Source organism: Giraffa tippelskirchi, chromosome 2 (assembly GCF_054371585.1).
Source record: "Giraffa tippelskirchi isolate mGirTip1 chromosome 2, T2T-mGirTip1v1.2.pri, whole genome shotgun sequence".
In the NCBI taxonomy this organism is placed as follows: Eukaryota; Metazoa; Chordata; class Mammalia; order Artiodactyla; family Giraffidae; genus Giraffa; species Giraffa tippelskirchi.
This window is the reverse complement of record NC_137276.1, coordinates 116,557,982-116,576,954: the sequence shown is the minus strand read 5'-3', so window position 1 is coordinate 116,576,954 and position 18,973 is coordinate 116,557,982. Positions and strand designations below refer to the sequence as shown.

Below are 18,973 nucleotides of genomic sequence, written 5' to 3'. Positions count from 1 at the left end.
TAGCCATTCCCTTCTCCAAGGGATCTTCCTGACCTTGGGATCCAACCCATTCTCCAGCATTGCAGGCAGATTCTTTCCTGTCTGAATCACCAGGGAAGTCCAGACATAAATAGGTTAAAAATAAAAGGATGAATAAAGATATACCCTGTTAATACTAATCAAAAGAAAATGAGAGTAGTTATTAATATAATAACAAAGCAGATTTCAAAACAAAGAATATTTCCAGGGATACAATCATAATAATAACGGGTCAATTCATCAAGTGAACAGAACAATTCCAAATGTTAATACATCAAATAAAAGAACTTAAATACATCAAGCAAAAACTGATAGAACTGCAAAAAGAAATAGACAAATTCACAATTATAGTCAAGAGATTTCAACATCTCTCAATAATTGACAGAACAAGTATATGTTAATAAAAATCAGAAATGTCATAGATGATTCAACAATATCATCAACCAACCTGACTTAGCTGACATGATAGAACACTACACCCAACAGCAGCAGAATACATATACTCTTCAAGTGTACAAGATTCACAGAGACCATATTCTGGGTCAAAACTAAGTTTCAGTAAATTTAAAAGAATTCAAATCATAAAAAACATGCTTGGAAAATTTCCAAGTATTTGGAAACAAAATAACATCTAAACAACCCAAGATGAAATCAAAGATGAAAATGAAAATTGCAAAGTATTTTGAACTGAATGAAAATGAAAAACAACATATCAAAATTTGTGGAATGTGGCTCAAGTGTACTTAGAGATGTAAAAGGGAAACGGATAGCACTGCATCAGAAAAGAAGAAACAATCTCAGTTTCTGCTTTGATCCCAGCTTCCACCTTAAGAAATTCTTCAGAAAAGGAGCAGACGAATCCAAAGTAACCAGAAAGAAGGAAATAGCAGAAATCAATATGTCAGAAAACTATACAGAATATCAATGAAATCAACAGTAGTCCTTTAAGATCAATAAAATTGATAAGCCTCCAGCCAGACAGATCAGGAAAAAGAGAGGATACAAATTATCAACTTCGGGAATGAGAGAGTATTACAACTGATTCTACAGAAACAAAATAACATTATGAAATGAAATGGAAAAATTCCTTAAAAGATCAAACTACCAAAGCTCACTGGTAAACAGGTATCTACCTTTATCTATTTATTTTAACCTTTATCTATTAAAGAAAATGAAAGTATAGTTAAAATATAAAAAGTGCTCATTAACAGTAGTTATTTTTATGTACTCTGATTTCTTTCAGGAAGTGTTTTACTTTCTCTAGTTCATAATTTTTCCAAAGTTTACTATTAGTTTACTAATCAAAAAATGTTATCGACAATATAGAAACAATTAGGATAAAAAAAGTATTACATATGAAATCTGCTTACTGATAATGGCTGTCAGTGTATTTCATTCACTGACTTCTTTCACTCAGTACCTTAACTTCTCTGTCACTTTTAGTATTTCTAAAGATTACTATTTTCTAAGTTTACTATGATGAATATTTACTATTTTGGTAGATAACCACAAATTGACGTTACACAATACATGGTTTTCTTCAAAATATGAAATTCTCCTGTTACAGTTCTACTATTTCTTTAAACTGCTGAATATTGACAATTGTTTTAGAACTGAAATTTCTACTGAAAAAAGTGTTCATAATTCACCAGATCAGTGTTGCTTTTTTTCATAATACAAGCTCAGGTGTGTATAAGCTACCTGAAAACTGGTTCAAAAAACAAGCAAAAAACTAATTTTAGAATCAAGTATAAAAAAGAAAAGGTTAATAGTGCCACATTCCACTAATCTACATATGGCATATTTGTTTCCACTTAATGGAATAAAAATTAAAGTATTTAGAGTTACCTTAAAAGCTGTGCGTGAACAGAATATACTTCAATCCTACTTTAATAATAAAAAGCTCATAAATTACACTTGGACTTGCTTAAATACTTTGTCAGACACACAGTGGGGAGCCAATCCTCGCTAGCCTTCTGGAGGCATTTGGAATTGGCAATGTAACAAGAATCTCTCTTTGTGAGCTACAGGGTGGATGATTTCTACCTCAATACAGAACAGAAAAGCAAAGAAAGCTAGTCAAATGAAATACGAAACAAAGATGAGAAAATGGAGATACCCAGCTGCGTTCATAAAATATTCCACTTCCCTCCTCTTAATCTAGGCTAGTTTAAGTTCGCTTCTTTTACTTGCAACAAAGAAATCTATCAAATATGCAGAGCTCCTTAGAAAAACAGTCAAGTCCTACAGAAAGAATATCACAGAGCTGAAGGTGGGGGAACTTGCAAAGAATAAAGCTTTCCTGGTGGCTTAGACGGTAAAGAATCTGCCTGCAATGCAGGAGACCGGGGTTCAATCCCTGAGTCGGGAAGATCCCCTGGAAGTGGACACAGCAACCCACTCCAGTAGTCTTGCCTGGGGAGCCTGGTAGGTTACAGTCCATGGGGTCGTAAAGAGCCAAACATGACTGAACAATTAATACTTCCACCTAGAAAAAAAGTCAAGTCACAGATTAAGAATGTCACCGAGCTGAAGGTGGAAGAACTTCAGAATTCCCCCAAAGTATTCAACAGTCAACACTATCACATGCTGCAAAAATGTAAATAAGAAAACAGTAGAAGAGTATATACTAGATTTATCAATATGAGTGAACAAAGGCAATTTCAATTTCAATTTGGTGAAGTAGAAAGCCGAATGTCCAACGAACTGAAAAATGAATGGGAAGATAAGCAGAATGCAATGTTTACCTAATATTAAAATTTTTGCACATATCATCCAAGAAAAGCTTTAATGTTAATAGGCTCTAACAAACCATTAAAGTTTAAATATGTTCACAAACAATAGCTCTATCTCTGTGAATGATCTTAACAAGACACAAATCCTTAGCTGTTCTGAAAATAAGAAAAGTTTCCTATTTTTTTAAAAATGTTTATTCTTAAAATAAAATCTACCTGCTACTAACATCCTCTTGATCCTGGTGTTAAAAAAGTCAGCTAGTTACCACCCACTGACTTACTGATAAATATAAAATACGTATCAACCTGTATCCAACTGTAACAAATTTAAAGATATTTACTTACCTTGTAATTCTATGGAGGAGAAAAATCGTCCTTTTGCTTTCAACAGTTATATCTCGACTAAGTTTCATAAGTCTCTCATATTTGTCATATCGTGCATCAAGTTCCTGTTGAAATGCTAAAAACACATTATTATAACCATAAGCATGCTTGTTCTACATTTGAAAGTATAATGAAACAATACTGTCAGTATATAGGAGAAATCAACTTATTTACTTTTAAAGTACCTGGAAATCAAAAACTCTGCTACTAACCAAGATATTCTTTCTTTAAATACAGGTATGCCTTAACTGGATTTTACCACTCAGAGCCTCACAATGAGATGTATATATTGTAACAAATTATCTGTTCTAATAAAGAGGATGTTATCACAAAATTACCACATATAACTACTTACAAAAACTACTTTCAACTACTTCACTAAATGTAAAGTTATTTTTAATTACCTTACCATGTACAATATAAATATCCACAAAAAATAAACCAGGATTTTCAAATTATGCTTATAAACCTTAGTAACATCAACTTTCTGAATTCTCAAGCCCTAGCTGTTGAAATACCCATAAAGCACTTACTTAATAACCACTTTATTTTAGAAGAATTATCATTCCAAAGAACTAGCAAGTTGCCTGGCAGTCCACAGACATACCCTGAACCCGAATACAAAAGTTTATTCAGAACTTGCATAAACTATTAACCAAATTAGCAGCTGGCAAAGGCCTAAATACATCTGGTCTTTTATTACTGAGATAATAATTAGGCTAGGATTTTGCCTAATATTTGAAGACAATCAAATGCATTCACATTTTGACTATACTAATGACCACTGTGAATTAGATACTATGAATAAAAAGTTAAATAAGGCAATTTCTATCCTCAAGCTCAGTCCGGTATGAGACAGAGATGGAAACAAAGAATTGAATGTGATCATGCTATAACAAATATATAGAAGTTCAGTAAAGCAGGAATTATGTTTTTCTTGTTCACTATCAACGTATGTTAAAACACAGTATTAGTAGTGTTCAGCCACTGAGTCCTGACTCTTTGAGACCCAATGGACTGCAGCCCCACAGGATCTGCTGTCCATGGGATTTTAGAGGAAAGAACACCTGAGCGGGTTGCCATTTCCTACTCCAGGGAATCTTCCCAACTCAGGGATCAAACCTATGTCTCTTGCATCTCCTGCACAGGCTGGCAGATTCTTTACCACTAGTGCCACCTGGGAAGCCCTTGCTAAAACACAGATGTTCAATAAATACGTCTTGACTAAATGGATGGCTTCCCTGGTAGCTCAGATGGTAAAGCGTCTGCCTACAATGTGGGAGACCTGGGTTCGATCCCTGTGTCGGGAAGATCCCCTGGAGAAGGAAATGGCAACCCACTCCAGTATTCTTGCCTGGAGAATCCCATGTATAGAGGAGCCTGGTAGGCTACAGTCCATGGGGTCGCAAAGAGTCGGACACGACTGTGACATCACTTCCACTTTCACTTTTCAATGAATGCAATGTCTGTCACCAAATTTGCTTGGGAGGAAAATCAGAAAGAAAATCAGAAAAGCAGGAAGAAGCTACTTGGAATGGGTCTTGAAAAAAACTACAGTACATCAGCTGGGCAATGGGGGCACCAAGCTAGAAGCTATTCCAAGCCTAAAGAACTATGAAGACAAAGGCAGGAAGAAACGTAATACATGAAAATACGCTTCAAAACAAGCAATGGAGTGTGTGAGTCCATAACGATAGGGAACACTTGATCCAGTGTAGTTTCTCCACTGTGTATATAGCTCTATCAACATGCTCTTTCCTCAATCACAAGTAGTTGTCTTACACCATTGAAGACCACTGTTACGTGCTGTGACAATCTTTGAATATGTCCACAATTTACTTAATACTCTTCCTTTCAAAAAGTGGCACCTAATTCCCTTTCTCTCAAACATGAGGCTGAGTTTTAAAACTGCCTCATTTCTAACAAACTATAGCAAAAGTGACATGTATGATATCCAAGATTAGGACATGAGAACTCTGCTCTTCTCCTCCCTCCCTCTATGTGAGGAAGCCAAATGCTGTAACACAAGGACACTCAAGTATGTCTATGGAGTGGTCCACATAGGGGAACACAGAGCTGGCTGCTAGCAGAAGGCCTAAATGACTGATAGCTGTGGATCCTCCAACTCAATTCAAGTCTTCAGATGACTCCAAGTTATCTGAACCAACAGCTAACTAAGCCTCTCTTGGATTCCTGAACTACAGAAACCATAAATAGGATGCTGGGGGAATTCTCTGCTGGTCCAGTAGTTAGGTCTCTGCGACTTCACTGCAGAGGAGCATGGATTCAATCCCATGTAGGGGAACTAAGATCTTGCCTGCCACACAGTGTGTCCAAAAAAACAGGATGCTGGACAGAAGACAAGAGTTACGTGAATTTTGTTTTCTATTTTGTTTTGCAATGAGGAACAATTTTCCCAAGTTAATATACTGAGAAAAGAGAATTTGGGAATAAATATACACGTATAATTTACACGCATTTGAGTGCCCAGTCTCTGCAAAGTGGTATAGTGAAAACAAAAACACAGCATTTCCCTTCTGGTTCAGTGGTTGAGACTTCACCATCCAATGAAGAGGGTGTGAGGTTGATGCCTGTTCAGGGATCCCACATGCCTCATGGCCAAAAAATCAAAACATAAAATAGAAGCAGTTCTTATAACAAATTCAAAAAAAACTTTAAAAATGTTTCACATCAAAAAAATCTTAAAAAAAAAAACAAAAAAGTCTCCAAAAGCCTAGCGGAGAAAACAAAACCAACACCCGTTAAAAATTAAATAAGCAAATATCCGTATATATACAGCTGATATGTATGCTTGTGTATCAGGTGCACAGTACTTTTCAGTTATGTGGCAGGTCTGATGTTAATTAATGTTTACCTGTGAAACTTAAAAGGGAAAAAAAAGTCAAGACTTTTGTAATCTCAATTTTCATGGCAGACCGAGCACCACTGCAAAACCTACAGGAAAATTCTCAGAGTCTGAAGCATAACATAGCTAAGTGATCCTTTTTACAACCTCTTTAGTTCTCTTCCCTTCACCAGTTTCCATGATAGAGAACTTACATCTGAAGGCCAACATCACAGGTGAAGATGAATTAACAGCCTTCCCTTCTCTTCTCTGGTTATGTGGGAAATTGTCATGCTTCCTTTTCCTGAACCCTCCTGATCCTTACATAGAGAAGGAAAAAAAGGTTGGACAGGGCTCTACCATCGCCAGGACTTGACAACACATAATAGAGGTAAACCCCTTTCTTCCTTAAAACCAGACCTCCCCTGGGCCGTCATCGCAGAGACTTTCTCAGCAAACGGACAGAAAAGCAGCCCTACCTTCCCCCACCACTTCCCAAACCTTAAGCTCACCCAAACCTCCCACAACGGGTTCCCGGATCTAGAACAAAGTGGGGCAATTACCGAACTAAGATAAAAATGGCTCGAGGATTAAGGAAAAGAGGTAAATAGGGCCAATGTGGCCGGGGAAATCACCAGGGCCGCCGCCCCCCGAGTCTGAGCGGGGAGAAAGCATCTTTCAAGGGTGGGAAGTGGAAAATGCGACAAAAAGGCTGGGTTAAAGAAATAAATCACGCCCAAAGCTGTTGAGGATGCCACCTTCTTTGCTGCTCATGTCGTCACGGCCTACGGCGAGAAGAGAGGAGACTAAGCGCCTTGGAGCGAGCAGGGTACGCGCGGCTGCGACCGAAGAGCCCTCAGCAGCACCCTGTACAGTCGGCCGACGTCAACGCACTAGCCGGAAGCGCGCGCCAGCAACCACTCACGCTTCTCTCTTCGCTCTCGCACACTTCCGGCCGCGTCCCCGCCCCGCCTCCGCTGGCTCTGCCCCGCGCTTGGCCCGAGGACCTCGCGCCCGGGCGCTGTTGTCGCAGCTGCCCTCTGTTGTGCCTGAAGACAGAAGCGACTTTACACGCTTTTCCGCATTAGCTGTTCATAAAAAAGACGACTGCATCCCGCTGAGAGTGAGAACAGTGTTAAGGCTGGAGAGCGATGAAAGATGTATGATTTTTTTTTTTTTTCTCAAGGCACCTTTGGAACACCCTCGTGTGAGCCCCCTCTTGGGCCCCTGGCCCCCGCGCGGTGCATAATGGGGGTTGTAGTTCGCCGCTGGAGGGGGCCCTGCGGCGCCGGGGAACCTGCGGGTGAGAAAGGGAGCATACCCGCGTCTCCTCTGCGATGGTTTTCTTGTGATCGAGGCTGAACCTTTCAGAGATAGGAGTCTTTTCCATTCCTGGCGGTGACGTCAGCAGCTAAAGTGATGAAAATATGCATATCAATCAATGCAAGACGTTGCTGGTTCTTTCTCGCCTGTGTGTCCCCCTCCCGCCCCTCCCTCTCCCCCTTTCCCTCCCTCTTCTTGTGTCCTCCGTTGTGGTCCTCTCTGGAATGCCTGCTTTCGCGGTGGTCTCCGTCGCTGAGTGACTGTGTGACCTTAAGGAAGTAATTCATGTCTAGCTCAATTTGTTCATCTAAAAAACAGGGGTAAATTTGGACCCGCCTCGTAGGATTATTTGACCATTAAATGAGTTACCACTAAGAAGCGCAGAAGAGTCTTTCACATAGTAAAGTCTCAGTTCAAGATTAGCTTTGATACCCTTCTCCCACCGTCGCTTTCCAAAAGGAACACGCGCTCCAGCATCCTCTAGAGTAGAACTCAGGCTGAGGCTTGGTTAGTTGGACGGGCTGGGGCTGGTTGGGAAAACAGAAGTACTATATTTTAGTACGTTTTCCCTAAATAACCTCTTTATTGTGGGCACTTTATATACACAGTCTTTCCTCCTTGTTTATTTAGTAACAAAGGAACAGTGATTGAAATGAAATAACTTGGCAGTGATTTCAAGCGCCTGACAGACGTGTGTCATAGGAAGGTTTTCTGTTCTAGCTAATCTCTAGGGTCTCTTCAGCTCTGGAGCAAGCAGCTTGGGAAACACCACCCATTACCTCTCTGCAGCTTTGAATACATGTATCAATTAGCCAGATTCCTTATGGATAAAGTAGGCTCCTGAAAACCTGGACTGAACTGCTTTGCTAATGATGTTGGTTGTAAAATTCCGAGTTTGAGTGAAGTCTGATCCTACTGACCCTTATCCACCAGTGGTCTTCTACTCCTTGATTAGAGATGGCTTGACCATGACAAAAAAAAAAGAAGAGACAACTTTCATATAATTGTAATCATTTTAACGGGACTTCTTCTACATCCAAGGAAGCTAGTTATTTACGACATTAGAGTCAGTGCTTACTTGAACTATATAGTGGGAAAAGGGTATTTTTCCCCACTCCGCTAGTATAGCAGCTCACAAGACCTCAACTTTCCAAAACCTGGATCCATCATATCCTTTTCTTTCTCCAACCACCACTCCTGTTCATCTGTTCAACTATAGCAGTGTTTCTTGAACTGCTTTTCACTGCCTTCTCCTAAGTATAAGGATTAGAACACTAAGTTTCATAACCTATAATAATGCCTAAAAGTATAATACTTAATGGAGGTGAATCCCAGGAATACTTTCCCAGTACTCATTTGCATATGTCTTTACCCCAGGTGTCCCAACTGTAACTACTCCTTTGTCAGGAAATGCCTCTCAACCTGTGTGGCACCTGCAGAAGGCATCTCCACCCTGTCTCCTTGTTTTATTGCTTCAAATGAATAAACATAGTTTTGGTACTTAGCGGGGCATATTTTCTTTTGTTTCTAAGGGAAAGCTACCACCCTAAGTTGGGGAAAGGAAGGTAAAAGATTTTCAGTAAGATTCCACTTCTGGAATGGTGCTCTTTCCTCCTCATATTGCATTCTATCTCCCCACATTTGACTGAATAAAGTCCTACACCTTTTAAATGCACCTGTTTTTATTCAGTCCATAAATCCTCACATTTGTCACCTTTAACAGGAAAAAATACCACATGCAAAAATTGGTTTTGGTTACTTAGGAAAGCACAAAGTCAAGTAAGAGATGAAATGCAGGCCATCACAAGAGTTTATGCTTCAGCATTTATCTTATTATATACTTATTACATAAACTGGGGGGTGCGATGTCAGGGAACTAGGTGGGACAGGGAATTATGAGAAATTGCCAGAAACTTGAGTGACCATTTCTAAAATGATAACCATAATATTTAAAAGATAGCTGTAGCATCTAAAGTAGTATTGTGAAGTGTACACATACCATTTCACAGATATAGTTTTCAAGCAATGCTAGAAAGTAATAGGAAATTAAAGTTTTAGATCTTTACTGAAGAAGGAAGTTGGTATTTGAGGGAGTAATAGGGATGGGCAAAACAACAATGAGATATCACTTCACATCCCACTCAATTCAGTTCAGCTCAGTCGTGTCCGACTCTTTGTGACCCCATGGACTGCAGCACGCCAGGCCTCCCTGTCCATCACCAATTCCCAGAGTTTACTCAAACTCATGCCCATTGAGTCAGTGATGCCATCCAACAACCTCATCCTCTGTCGTCCCCTTCTCCTCCCACCTTCAATCTTTCCCAGCATCAGGGTCTTTTCAAATGAGGCAGCTCTTCCCATCAGGTGGCCAAAGTATTGGAGTTTCAGCTTCAGCATCAGTCCTTCCAATGAATATTCAGGACTGATTTCCTTTAGGATTGACTGGTTTGATCTCCTTGCTGTCCAGGGACTCTCAAGAGTCTTCTCCAGCACCACAGTTATAATTGTAATAAAATATATATAAAGTATTTTTCCTTTAAGGATCAGGTAATCTTTAACAAATATTTCTGTGCATAGCTTATGCCTGGCAATATGATTTGTGCCATTAAGGACACAAGTATTTTCTTATTTATTCAACAAATATTTGTTGAGCACATACCATTTTATATTAGGTTGGTGCAAACATAATTGTGGTTTCGGATTGTGAATTCTAAATCATTATGACTAGGCTCAAACACATCTTTCTTATATGAAAATAGGAACCATTACAATCAACATACTGTTGCCAATGAGAAATAAGTTTGCTTATCCCTGTAGCATAAAAATCCATGATTCAGGACTCAACAAACACCTGGAAAGCATTTTTCTGCCTCCTGCTATTTATGAAAACATTTTCCCTGCAAAACATTGTCGAGATGCTTGAAGAAGTGGTAGTTGGTTGGCCAGAGGTCAGGTGAATACAGTGGATGAGGCATAACCTTAATGTTCCACTTTTGAAGTGTTGGTTGTTCAATGTGCAGTCAGGCACTGTTGTGGAGAATCAGGCCCACACTGTTGAGCAATGCCGGCTGCAGGTGTTGTAGCTTTCAGTGCATCTCATCAATTTGCTGAGCATACTTCTCAGATGTAATGGTTTTACTGGGATTCAGAAGGCTGTAGTGGATCACCAGCAGTGGATCAGCAGCAGACCACCAAAGAGTGACCATGATTTTTTGGTGTAAGTTTGGCTTTGGGAAGTGCTTTGGAGCTTCTCAGTCCAGCAACTGAGCTGGTCATCTCCGGTTGTCATACACAATCTACTTTTTGTCGCATATCACAATCTGATCCAGAAATGGTTCATTGTTGTTGTATTGAATAAGGAAAGATGACACTTCAAAATGATGATTTTTTAAAAATTTCCAGTCAGCTCATGAAGCACCCAATTATGGAACTTTTTAAACTTTCCAATTTGCTTCAAATACCGAACAACTAGAAAGTGGTTGATGTTGAGATCTTCCGCAGCTTCTCATGCAGTTGTAAGAGGATCATCTTCGATGATGGCTCTCAGTTGTCACTGTCAACTTCCAATGGCCAGCCACTGTGCTCCTCAACTTCAAGGCTCTCATCTCATTTGCAAAACTTGAACCACCACTGCACTGTATGTTCCTTAGCAGTTCCTGGGTGAAATGCATAGTTGATGTTGCAAGCTGTCTCTGCTGCTTTATGATCCATTTTGAACTCAAATCAGAAAATTGCTTGAATTTGCTTTTTGTCTAACAACATTTCCATAATCTAAAATGAATATAAAATACACAGCAAATAATAAGTCATTAGCAAAAAAATAAAGTGAGAAATGCACATTAAAATGATGTATATCATAACCAAATTTATAAAGAATGTATTCCAATATTAGAGAAGGCAATGACAACCCACTCCAGTACTCTTGCCTGGAAAATCCCATGGATGGAGGAGCCTGGTGGGCTGCAGTCCATGGGGTTGCACAGAGCTGGACACGACTGAAGCGACTTAGCAGCAGCAGCAGTATTCCAATATCAAATGGCAAATTTCAACAATACAAAAACCACAATTACTTTTGCACCAACCTATTAGATGCTGTTCTAAGTACTGGTGATCCCTGGTCTTATAAAGTTTATTTTCTAGTGAAAGGAGACAAGTGAAGGACAAAATAAATAAAGTATTTGGCACTAGGAAGTGATAATGTCTATAAAGAAAAAATGAAGAAAAGAAGAGATGAAGAGTGAGGTTTCCTGGGATGGGGTTAAGAGTTGCAACTGTGAGAGGATGGTCAGAAAGGCCATAGATCTGAAGGAGCAGAACAAATGGGCCATGCAAATATCTGGGGCATTTGCCCTGCCCTGTGTGCCAGGAATTCTTCCTTTTCTCTCCTATATATACCTTTTGTTTGTTTTCTTCTGCATTATTTCCACCACCAGACAAACTTTCTGTCATATACCATCTGACACAGCATGCATATTCAATATTTGTGGAAAGAATGAGCAAATGATATGCAACTACATGGTCCCCATCTGTAGATCATCTTTTAGTTTTGTTATAGTAACTAGTTGAAAAGAAGCTTTAAATTTTAATGTAGTCAAATTTATCAATTTTTTCCTTTGTATTTGTGTATTGGATGCCTTGTTTAAAAAAGTCTTACCTATATCAGATTGGGAGCTTCCCTGGTGGCTCAGATGATAAAGAAGCAAAGCAGGGGACTTGGGTTTGATCCCTGGCTGAGGAAGAGCCTCTGGAGAAGGAAATGGCTACCCACTCCAGGTATTCTTGCCTGGAGAATTCCATGGACAGAGGAGCCTGGCAGGCTACAGTCCATGTGGTCACAAAGACCTGGACACAATTGAGTAGCTAACACTTTCACTTCTCACACTAGGTTATGAAAATATCACTCTATATTTTCTTGTAAAAGTATAAAACTCACATTTCCATTTATGTTTTTAATCTACCTGAAATAAGTGTATATATCAATAAATGATTATCTCATGACAACATGTTGATGTTGTATCATTTCTCCACTGATTTAAGCAACACAGAGGTCATCATATGCTTGGCTCTGTCTCTGAGTTTCTTATTCTGTCCCACTGGTCTGTTTGTTTATATACCAGTAGCACATTTGCAGTCATCTCCCATTCTCCCTCTTCAGCCCCTGGAAAGCACTAATCTACTTTCTGTCTCTGTGGAGTTGCCTATTCTGGATATTTCATACACATGGAATCATACAATATGTGCCTTTTTGTGTCTAGCTTCTTTCAAACAGCAAAATGTTTACAAATTCATCTACCTCATACCATATATCAGTACTTCAATCTTTTCATGGCTGAATAATATTCCTTTGTAAAGATATGTATATGTAATACATATATATATATATATATATATATATATGCTTTGTTTATCTGTTTACCAGTCAATAGATATTTGGGTTGTTTCCACTTTGGGGCTATTATGAGTAATACTGCTGTGCACATTTGCCTGCAAGTCTGTATGTGAACATATACTTTCAGTTCTCTTGGGTATGCACCTAGGAATAGAACTGCTAGATCATATGGTTCCTACCTATTTTGAAACAGACTTTCCAAGGTCTATGAAAAACCTTGTCAATCTATTAGTCAAAATGCACTGGTTATATAGAGTAATTGGGGGAGAATTTATGGCAATGAGTTAACTCTATTAACTATGGTAATTTCTCCTGATTTATTTCTTTTTTTAAAGTTCTTCACTGATTGAGTTTTGCTTAACTTTGATTATATTTATTTCTAGGTTCATTATATTTTTATTAACTTTATGCTGTGTGAAAAATTCTTAAAGAGATGAGAATACCAGACCACCTGATCTGCCTCCTGAGAAGTCTGTATACAGGTTAAGAAGCAACAGTTAGAACTGGACATGGAACAACAGACTGGTTCCAAATAGGGAAAGGAGTATGTCAAGGTTGTATATTGTCACCCTGCTTATTTAACTTATATGCAGAATATATCATGTGAAATGCTGGGTTGGATGAAGCACAAACTGGAATCAAGTTTGCCGGGAGAAATATCAATAACCTCAGATATGCAGATGACACCACCCTTATGGCAGAAAGTGAAGAAGAACTAAAGAACCTCTTGATGAAAGTGAAAGAGGAGAGTGAAAAAGTTGGCTTAAAGCTCAACATTCAGAAAACTAAGATCATGGCATCCGGTCCCATCACTTCATGGCAAAATAGATGGGGAAACAATGGAAAGAGTGAGAGACCTTTTATTTTAGGGAGCTCCAAAATCACTGCAGATGGTAACTACAGCCATGAAATTAAAAAACACTTGCTCCTTGGAAAAAAAGCTGTGACCAGCTTAGACAGCATATTAAAAAGCAGAGACATTACTTTGCCAACAAAGGTCCATCTAGTCAAAGCTATGGTTTTTCAGTAGTCATATAGGCATATGAGGGTTGGACTATAAAGAAGGCTGAGTACCGAAGAATTGATGCTTTTGAACTGTGGTGTTGGAGAAGACTCTTGAGAGTTCCTTGGACTACAAGGAAGTCAAACCAGTCAATCCTAGAGGAAATCAACCCTGAATATTCATTTGAAGGATTGATGTTGAAGCTGAAACTCCAATACTTTGGCCACCTGATGCAAAGAACTGACTCATTGGAAAAGACACTGATGCTGGGAAAGATGTAAGGCAAGAGGAGAAGGGGACAACAGAGGATGAGCTGGTTGGATGGCTTCACTGACTTGATGGACATGAGTTTGAGCAAGCTCCAGGAGCTGGTGATGGACAGGGAAAAGCCTGGTGTGCTGCAGTCCATGGGGTCACAAAGAGTCAGACACAACTGAATGACTGAAATGATGAACTTTACAGTTTTGAAGTGCTATGAGTGTGATTTTTTTACATATTAAACTGGTTATCTGACTAGTAGGCAGACATTATTCTGAGTCAGCAAAGCTTGAATACTAAGTTTGTGTAGTTATCTTGTACAGTATCGAGGGTAGTGTTATACACAAAGGTACACTTTTAAGATGTTTAAGATATTTGTAACTGCATTATAACAGATGGGGAAATGAGTGTCTAATAATAAATTAATGACTAAAGTGGGTATTTGGAAATGATATTAAGATATTGCAACACAGAGAAGTGTATGATTAGTTAAGTGAAAAAAAGTTGAAGTTGAATTTAGTTTGATCACAACTGGTATTAAAAAATACACAGAAAAACATGTTAATGTATTTTGCTCACATGTGTATAATGAGCTGGAGACAAAGTTAATGAGAATACATTTTGTAGCAACTCTTCTAGAAAGCACTTTGGCAATTTGTACTAAGACTTTTTAAAATGATGTGAAGCCCTCATACACTATTAGTGGGAATGTAAATTGGAGAAAGTGAAAGTGAAAATGAAGTCACTCAGTCGTGTCCGACTCTTTGCGACCCCATGGACTGTAGCCTACCAAGCTCCTCATCCATGGGATTTTCCAGGCAGTAGTACTGGAGTGGGTTGCCATTTCCTTCTCCAAATTGGAGAAGCCACTATGTAAAACAGTAAACACAGTCCTCAGAAAAACTAAAAATAGAATGACCTAATGATCCAGCAATTTCATTCCTCTGTATATACCCAAAGAAAACAAAAACACCAATTCAAAAAGATACATGCACCCCAGCATTCATAGCATCATTATCTACAATAGCCTAGATATGGAAGCAATCCAAGTGTCCATCAACACAGAAAATAGATGAATAGATAAAGAAGATGTGATATAATGAAATACACTCAACAAAAGAATGAAATTTTGCTATTTGCAACAACATGGATGGACTTGGAAGGTATTATGCTAAGTGAAATAAATCAGACAGAGAAATGTATGTTGTTGCGTATGTGGAATCTAAAAGAGAAATCAATACAATGAAACAGCAACAGATAGATATAAAGAACAAGATATTTAACTGAATCACTTTGCTGTACACTTGAAACTAACACAACATTGTAAATTCACTATTCCCCAATTAAAAAAGAATTATTGGTTACCAATGGGGAGAGAGTTAGAGGGAGGGGCAAGATGGGGGAGGGGATTAAAATATACTATGTATAAAATAAATAAGATGCAAGGTATATTGTACAGCACAGAGAAATATAGAAATTAATTTGTAATAACTTTAAATGAAGTATAATCCATAAAATATTGAATTACTATGTTGTACACATGAACTACTATAATATTGTAAATCAACAATTCTTCAATTAAAAAAAAGACTTTTAAAAATGTTTATACCAGTTGACCTAAGTGATTACACTTTTTAAAATTTGTCCTAGGCAGCTACTCAGAAATGTAAACAAAGACTTAGATATGAATTCAACATACTAGAGGCTAGCTAAATTTGGAAACAATTTTCTGTGTAAGAATAAGCAAGAGTAAGTTGTATAAATTATGATGTATCCATCGGAATGGTAATTATGTAACCATTACAAACACGTTTGACAAAAATACTTTCGTGTTTTTCTCACAGAGTTATAATACTTTTGTCAAGGTATGAAATTTTACCTTACTTACAAGCTAATAAGTTGTTGTTGTTGTTCAGTTGCTAAGTCCTGTCTGACTCTTTGTGACCCTATGAACTGCAACACGCCAGGCTTCCGGGTCCTCCACTATCTCCCAGAGCTTGCTCAAACTCATGTCCACTGAGTCAGTGATGCCATCCAACCATCTCATCCTCTGTCACTCCCTTCTCCTCTTGCCCTCTATCTTTCCCAGCATCAGGGTCTTTTCCAGTGAGTTGGCTCTTCACATCAGGTGGCCAAATTATTGAAGCTTTAGGTTCAGCATTAGTCCTTCCAGTGAATATTCAGGGTTGATTTCATTTAAGATTCACTAGTTTGATCTTGCTGTCCAAGGGACTCTCAAGAGTCTTCTCCAGCACCACAATTTGAAAGCATCAATTCTTTGGCTTTTAGCCTTCTTTCTGGCCCAACTGTCATATGATACTTGACTACTGGAAAAACCATAGCCTTGACTATATGGACCTTTGTCAGCAAAGTGATGTCTCTGCTTTTCAATTCATGTTTAGGTTTGTCATAGCTTTTCTTCCAAGGAGCAAGCATCTTTTAAATTTGTGGCTGCAGTCATCATTCACAGTGATTTTGGAGCCCAAAAAAATAGTCTGTCACTGTTTCCACATTTTCCCCATCTACTTGCCATGAAATGATGGGACCAGATGCCATGATCTTAGTTTTTTGAATGTTGAGTTTTAGGCCAGCCTATTCTCTGACCTTTTTCACCCTCTTCCAGAGGCTCTTTTGTTCCTCTTCGCTTTCTGCCATTAGAGTGGTATCCTCTGCATATCTGAGGTAGTTGATATTTCTCCCAGCATCTTGATTCCAGCTAGTGATTCATCCAGCCTGGCATGTCACACGATGTACTCTGCATAGAAATTAAATAAGCAGGGTGACAATAAACAGCCTTGACGCACTCCTTTCCTGATTTTGAGCCAGTCCATTGTTCCATGTCTGGTCTAACTGTTTCTTCTTGTCCTGCATACAGGTTTCTCAGGAGACAGGTAAGATGGTCTGGTACTCATCTCTTGAAGAATTTTCCACAGTTTGTTGTGATCCACACAGTCAAAGGCTTTAGCATAGTCAAGAAAACAGAAGTAAATGTTTTTCTGGAATTCCCTTGCTTTTTCTATGATCCAACAGATGTTGGCAATTTGATCTCTTATTCTTCTGCCTTCCCTAAATCCAGTTTGTACATCTGGAAGTTCTCCATTCTAGTACTGTTGAAGCCTAACTTAGAGGATTTTGAGCATTACCTTGCTAGACATGTGAAATGAGTGCAATTGTACAGTACTTTGAGCAGTCTTTGGTATTGCCTTTCTTTGGAATTGGAATGAAAACTGACCTTTTTCAGTCTTGTGGCCACTAGCAGAGTTTTCCAAATTTACTGGCATATTGAGCATAGCACTTTAACAACATTAGCCTTTTACTATTTCACAGATGCTAGCAGAGAAGGTAAGAATCCTGGGTCAGAGATAAAAAACTGAATTACTCACAACAAGCAAGGTATCATGTAGCATTGGTTTCCTTTGCTTCCCAATTTCCACAGGAGAAATGCAGAGGAGCCCAGATGAATTCTGTGCACATTGCAAATTTTTGTCACAGCTGAAGGACACTGAACTAGAGGCTCCACTGCTTTTATAGTAAGCAGTACGTAGTTTTGGCACACTGAGTGTTTGGGCCTTCCCTGATGATGACTCAGACGGTAAAGAATCCTGCCTGCAGGAGATTTAATCCCTGGGTTCAATCTATGGGTCAGGAAGATCCCCTGGAGAAGGGAATGGCTACCCACTCCAGTATTCTTGCCTGGAGAACTCCATGGACAGAGGAGTCTGCCAGGCTACAGTCCATGGGGTCGAAAGAGTGGGACACGACTAACACATTCACTTACTTTCAAGCTTGCTTTATTCTTAGAGATGGTATGTCATTTCTTCAGTTTACTCACTGCAAACACAACCCAGAAAAACAGGTGACTGATGTAATATATGTTTCTATGTTTATAAAGGCTAGTTAAGGAGCGCCAGGATTTGTGCAAACATTTGTGTGTGTGTGCACATGTACACACACATGCGTACATGCAAGACGCTCCTGGCATCACTGTTCATAGTATTTTAAAATAGGAAGGGAAGGGGTGTATAGGGGCAGGACATAAAGGGGTACAAACTCCATATATTATGTATAAAGTAAGTTATAAGGATACAATGTACAATACAAGGAGTATAACCAATATTTATTTAAAAAACTATAAATGAAGTATAACCTTTAAAAATTGTGAATCACTATATTATACATCTGTAACATATAGTATTAAACATCAACTATACTTCAATAAAAAAAAATAGCTCAGTTGATAAAGAATCCACCTGCAATGCAGGAGACCCCAGTTCAATTCCTGTGTGGGGAAGATCTGCTGGAGAACAGATAGGCTACCCACTCCAGTATTCTTGGGCTTCCCTTGTGGCTCAGGTGGTAAAGAATCCACCTACAATGCGGGAGGCCTGGATTTGATTCCTGGACTGGGAAGATCCCCTGGAGAAGGGAACAGCTACCCACTCCAGTATTCTGGCCTGGAGAATTCCATGGACTGTAATAGTCCATGGGGTCGCAAAGAGTCGGACATGACTGAGCAACTTTCACTCATATTCAGTAAAAAGTAAAATAAATTGGAAATTGATGTCCACTAGTACATTCGTTAGCTAAATTTTGATGCACTTATACAACGGAATACTATATTGACTTTTAAAAGAATAAGATGTTATTTACATCAACAGATAGTCAAGATATATCATTAGGTAAAAAAGGCAAGTTGCAAAACAGTACTTAGAGTGAGATCTTATTTCATAATTTTTTAAAAGTGTAATTTATGTTACCATATAGGAAAAAATATGAGAAAGAATATTCCAAATGTTAACAGTGGTTATATCTGGAGTCAGAAATATGGAGGACTTTCACTCTCTAAAGTATAAATTCCTATAATGCTTAGATGTTAAAAAGAAAATATAGGTTTTAAGTTTTGTTGTAAAGACTGAAGCAGATACATTTCAGTGTTAAATGTGGAGTTTTTCTCTGAATGATATGATTATGGGAAGTTTCATTTTCATTTTTCAAACTCTCTATGGCAAATATACATT

The 18,973-nt window shown here is 38.6% G+C and overlaps 1 protein-coding gene and 1 long non-coding RNA gene across 6 annotated transcripts in view; both read right to left on the bottom strand.

Annotated features, from left to right (window-relative positions):
• The window catches only part of TSNAX (translin associated factor X), a 186,515-nt gene extending 179,638 nt beyond the window's left edge, over positions 1–6,877 (bottom strand). For 4 of the 5 annotated variants that reach the window (XR_014076830.1, XR_014076831.1, XM_081570371.1 and 1 more), the window contains exons 1-3: positions 6,741–6,877; positions 6,198–6,302; positions 3,099–3,213 (exon numbers count right to left, since the gene is read on the bottom strand). Coding sequence is in view for 3 of the 5 variants with exons in the window: in XM_081570371.1 (XP_081426497.1) it covers positions 3,099–3,213; positions 6,198–6,302; positions 6,741–6,756 (236 nt within the window). In the remaining 2 variants the exon portion in view is untranslated. The remainder of the gene's footprint in view (positions 1–3,098; positions 3,214–6,197; positions 6,303–6,740) is intronic. The other variant, XM_081570370.1, reaches the window with a different exon arrangement.
• Positions 6,878–8,976: 2,099 nt separating this feature from the next.
• Positions 8,977–17,456, bottom strand: LOC145538401 (uncharacterized). Its single transcript, XR_014076829.1, has 2 exons — positions 15,844–17,456; positions 8,977–11,076 (listed from the first exon to the last, which is right to left on the bottom strand). It is a non-coding gene; the product is annotated as an uncharacterized LOC145538401 (long non-coding RNA).
• Between the last annotated feature and the right edge of the window lie 1,517 nt (positions 17,457–18,973).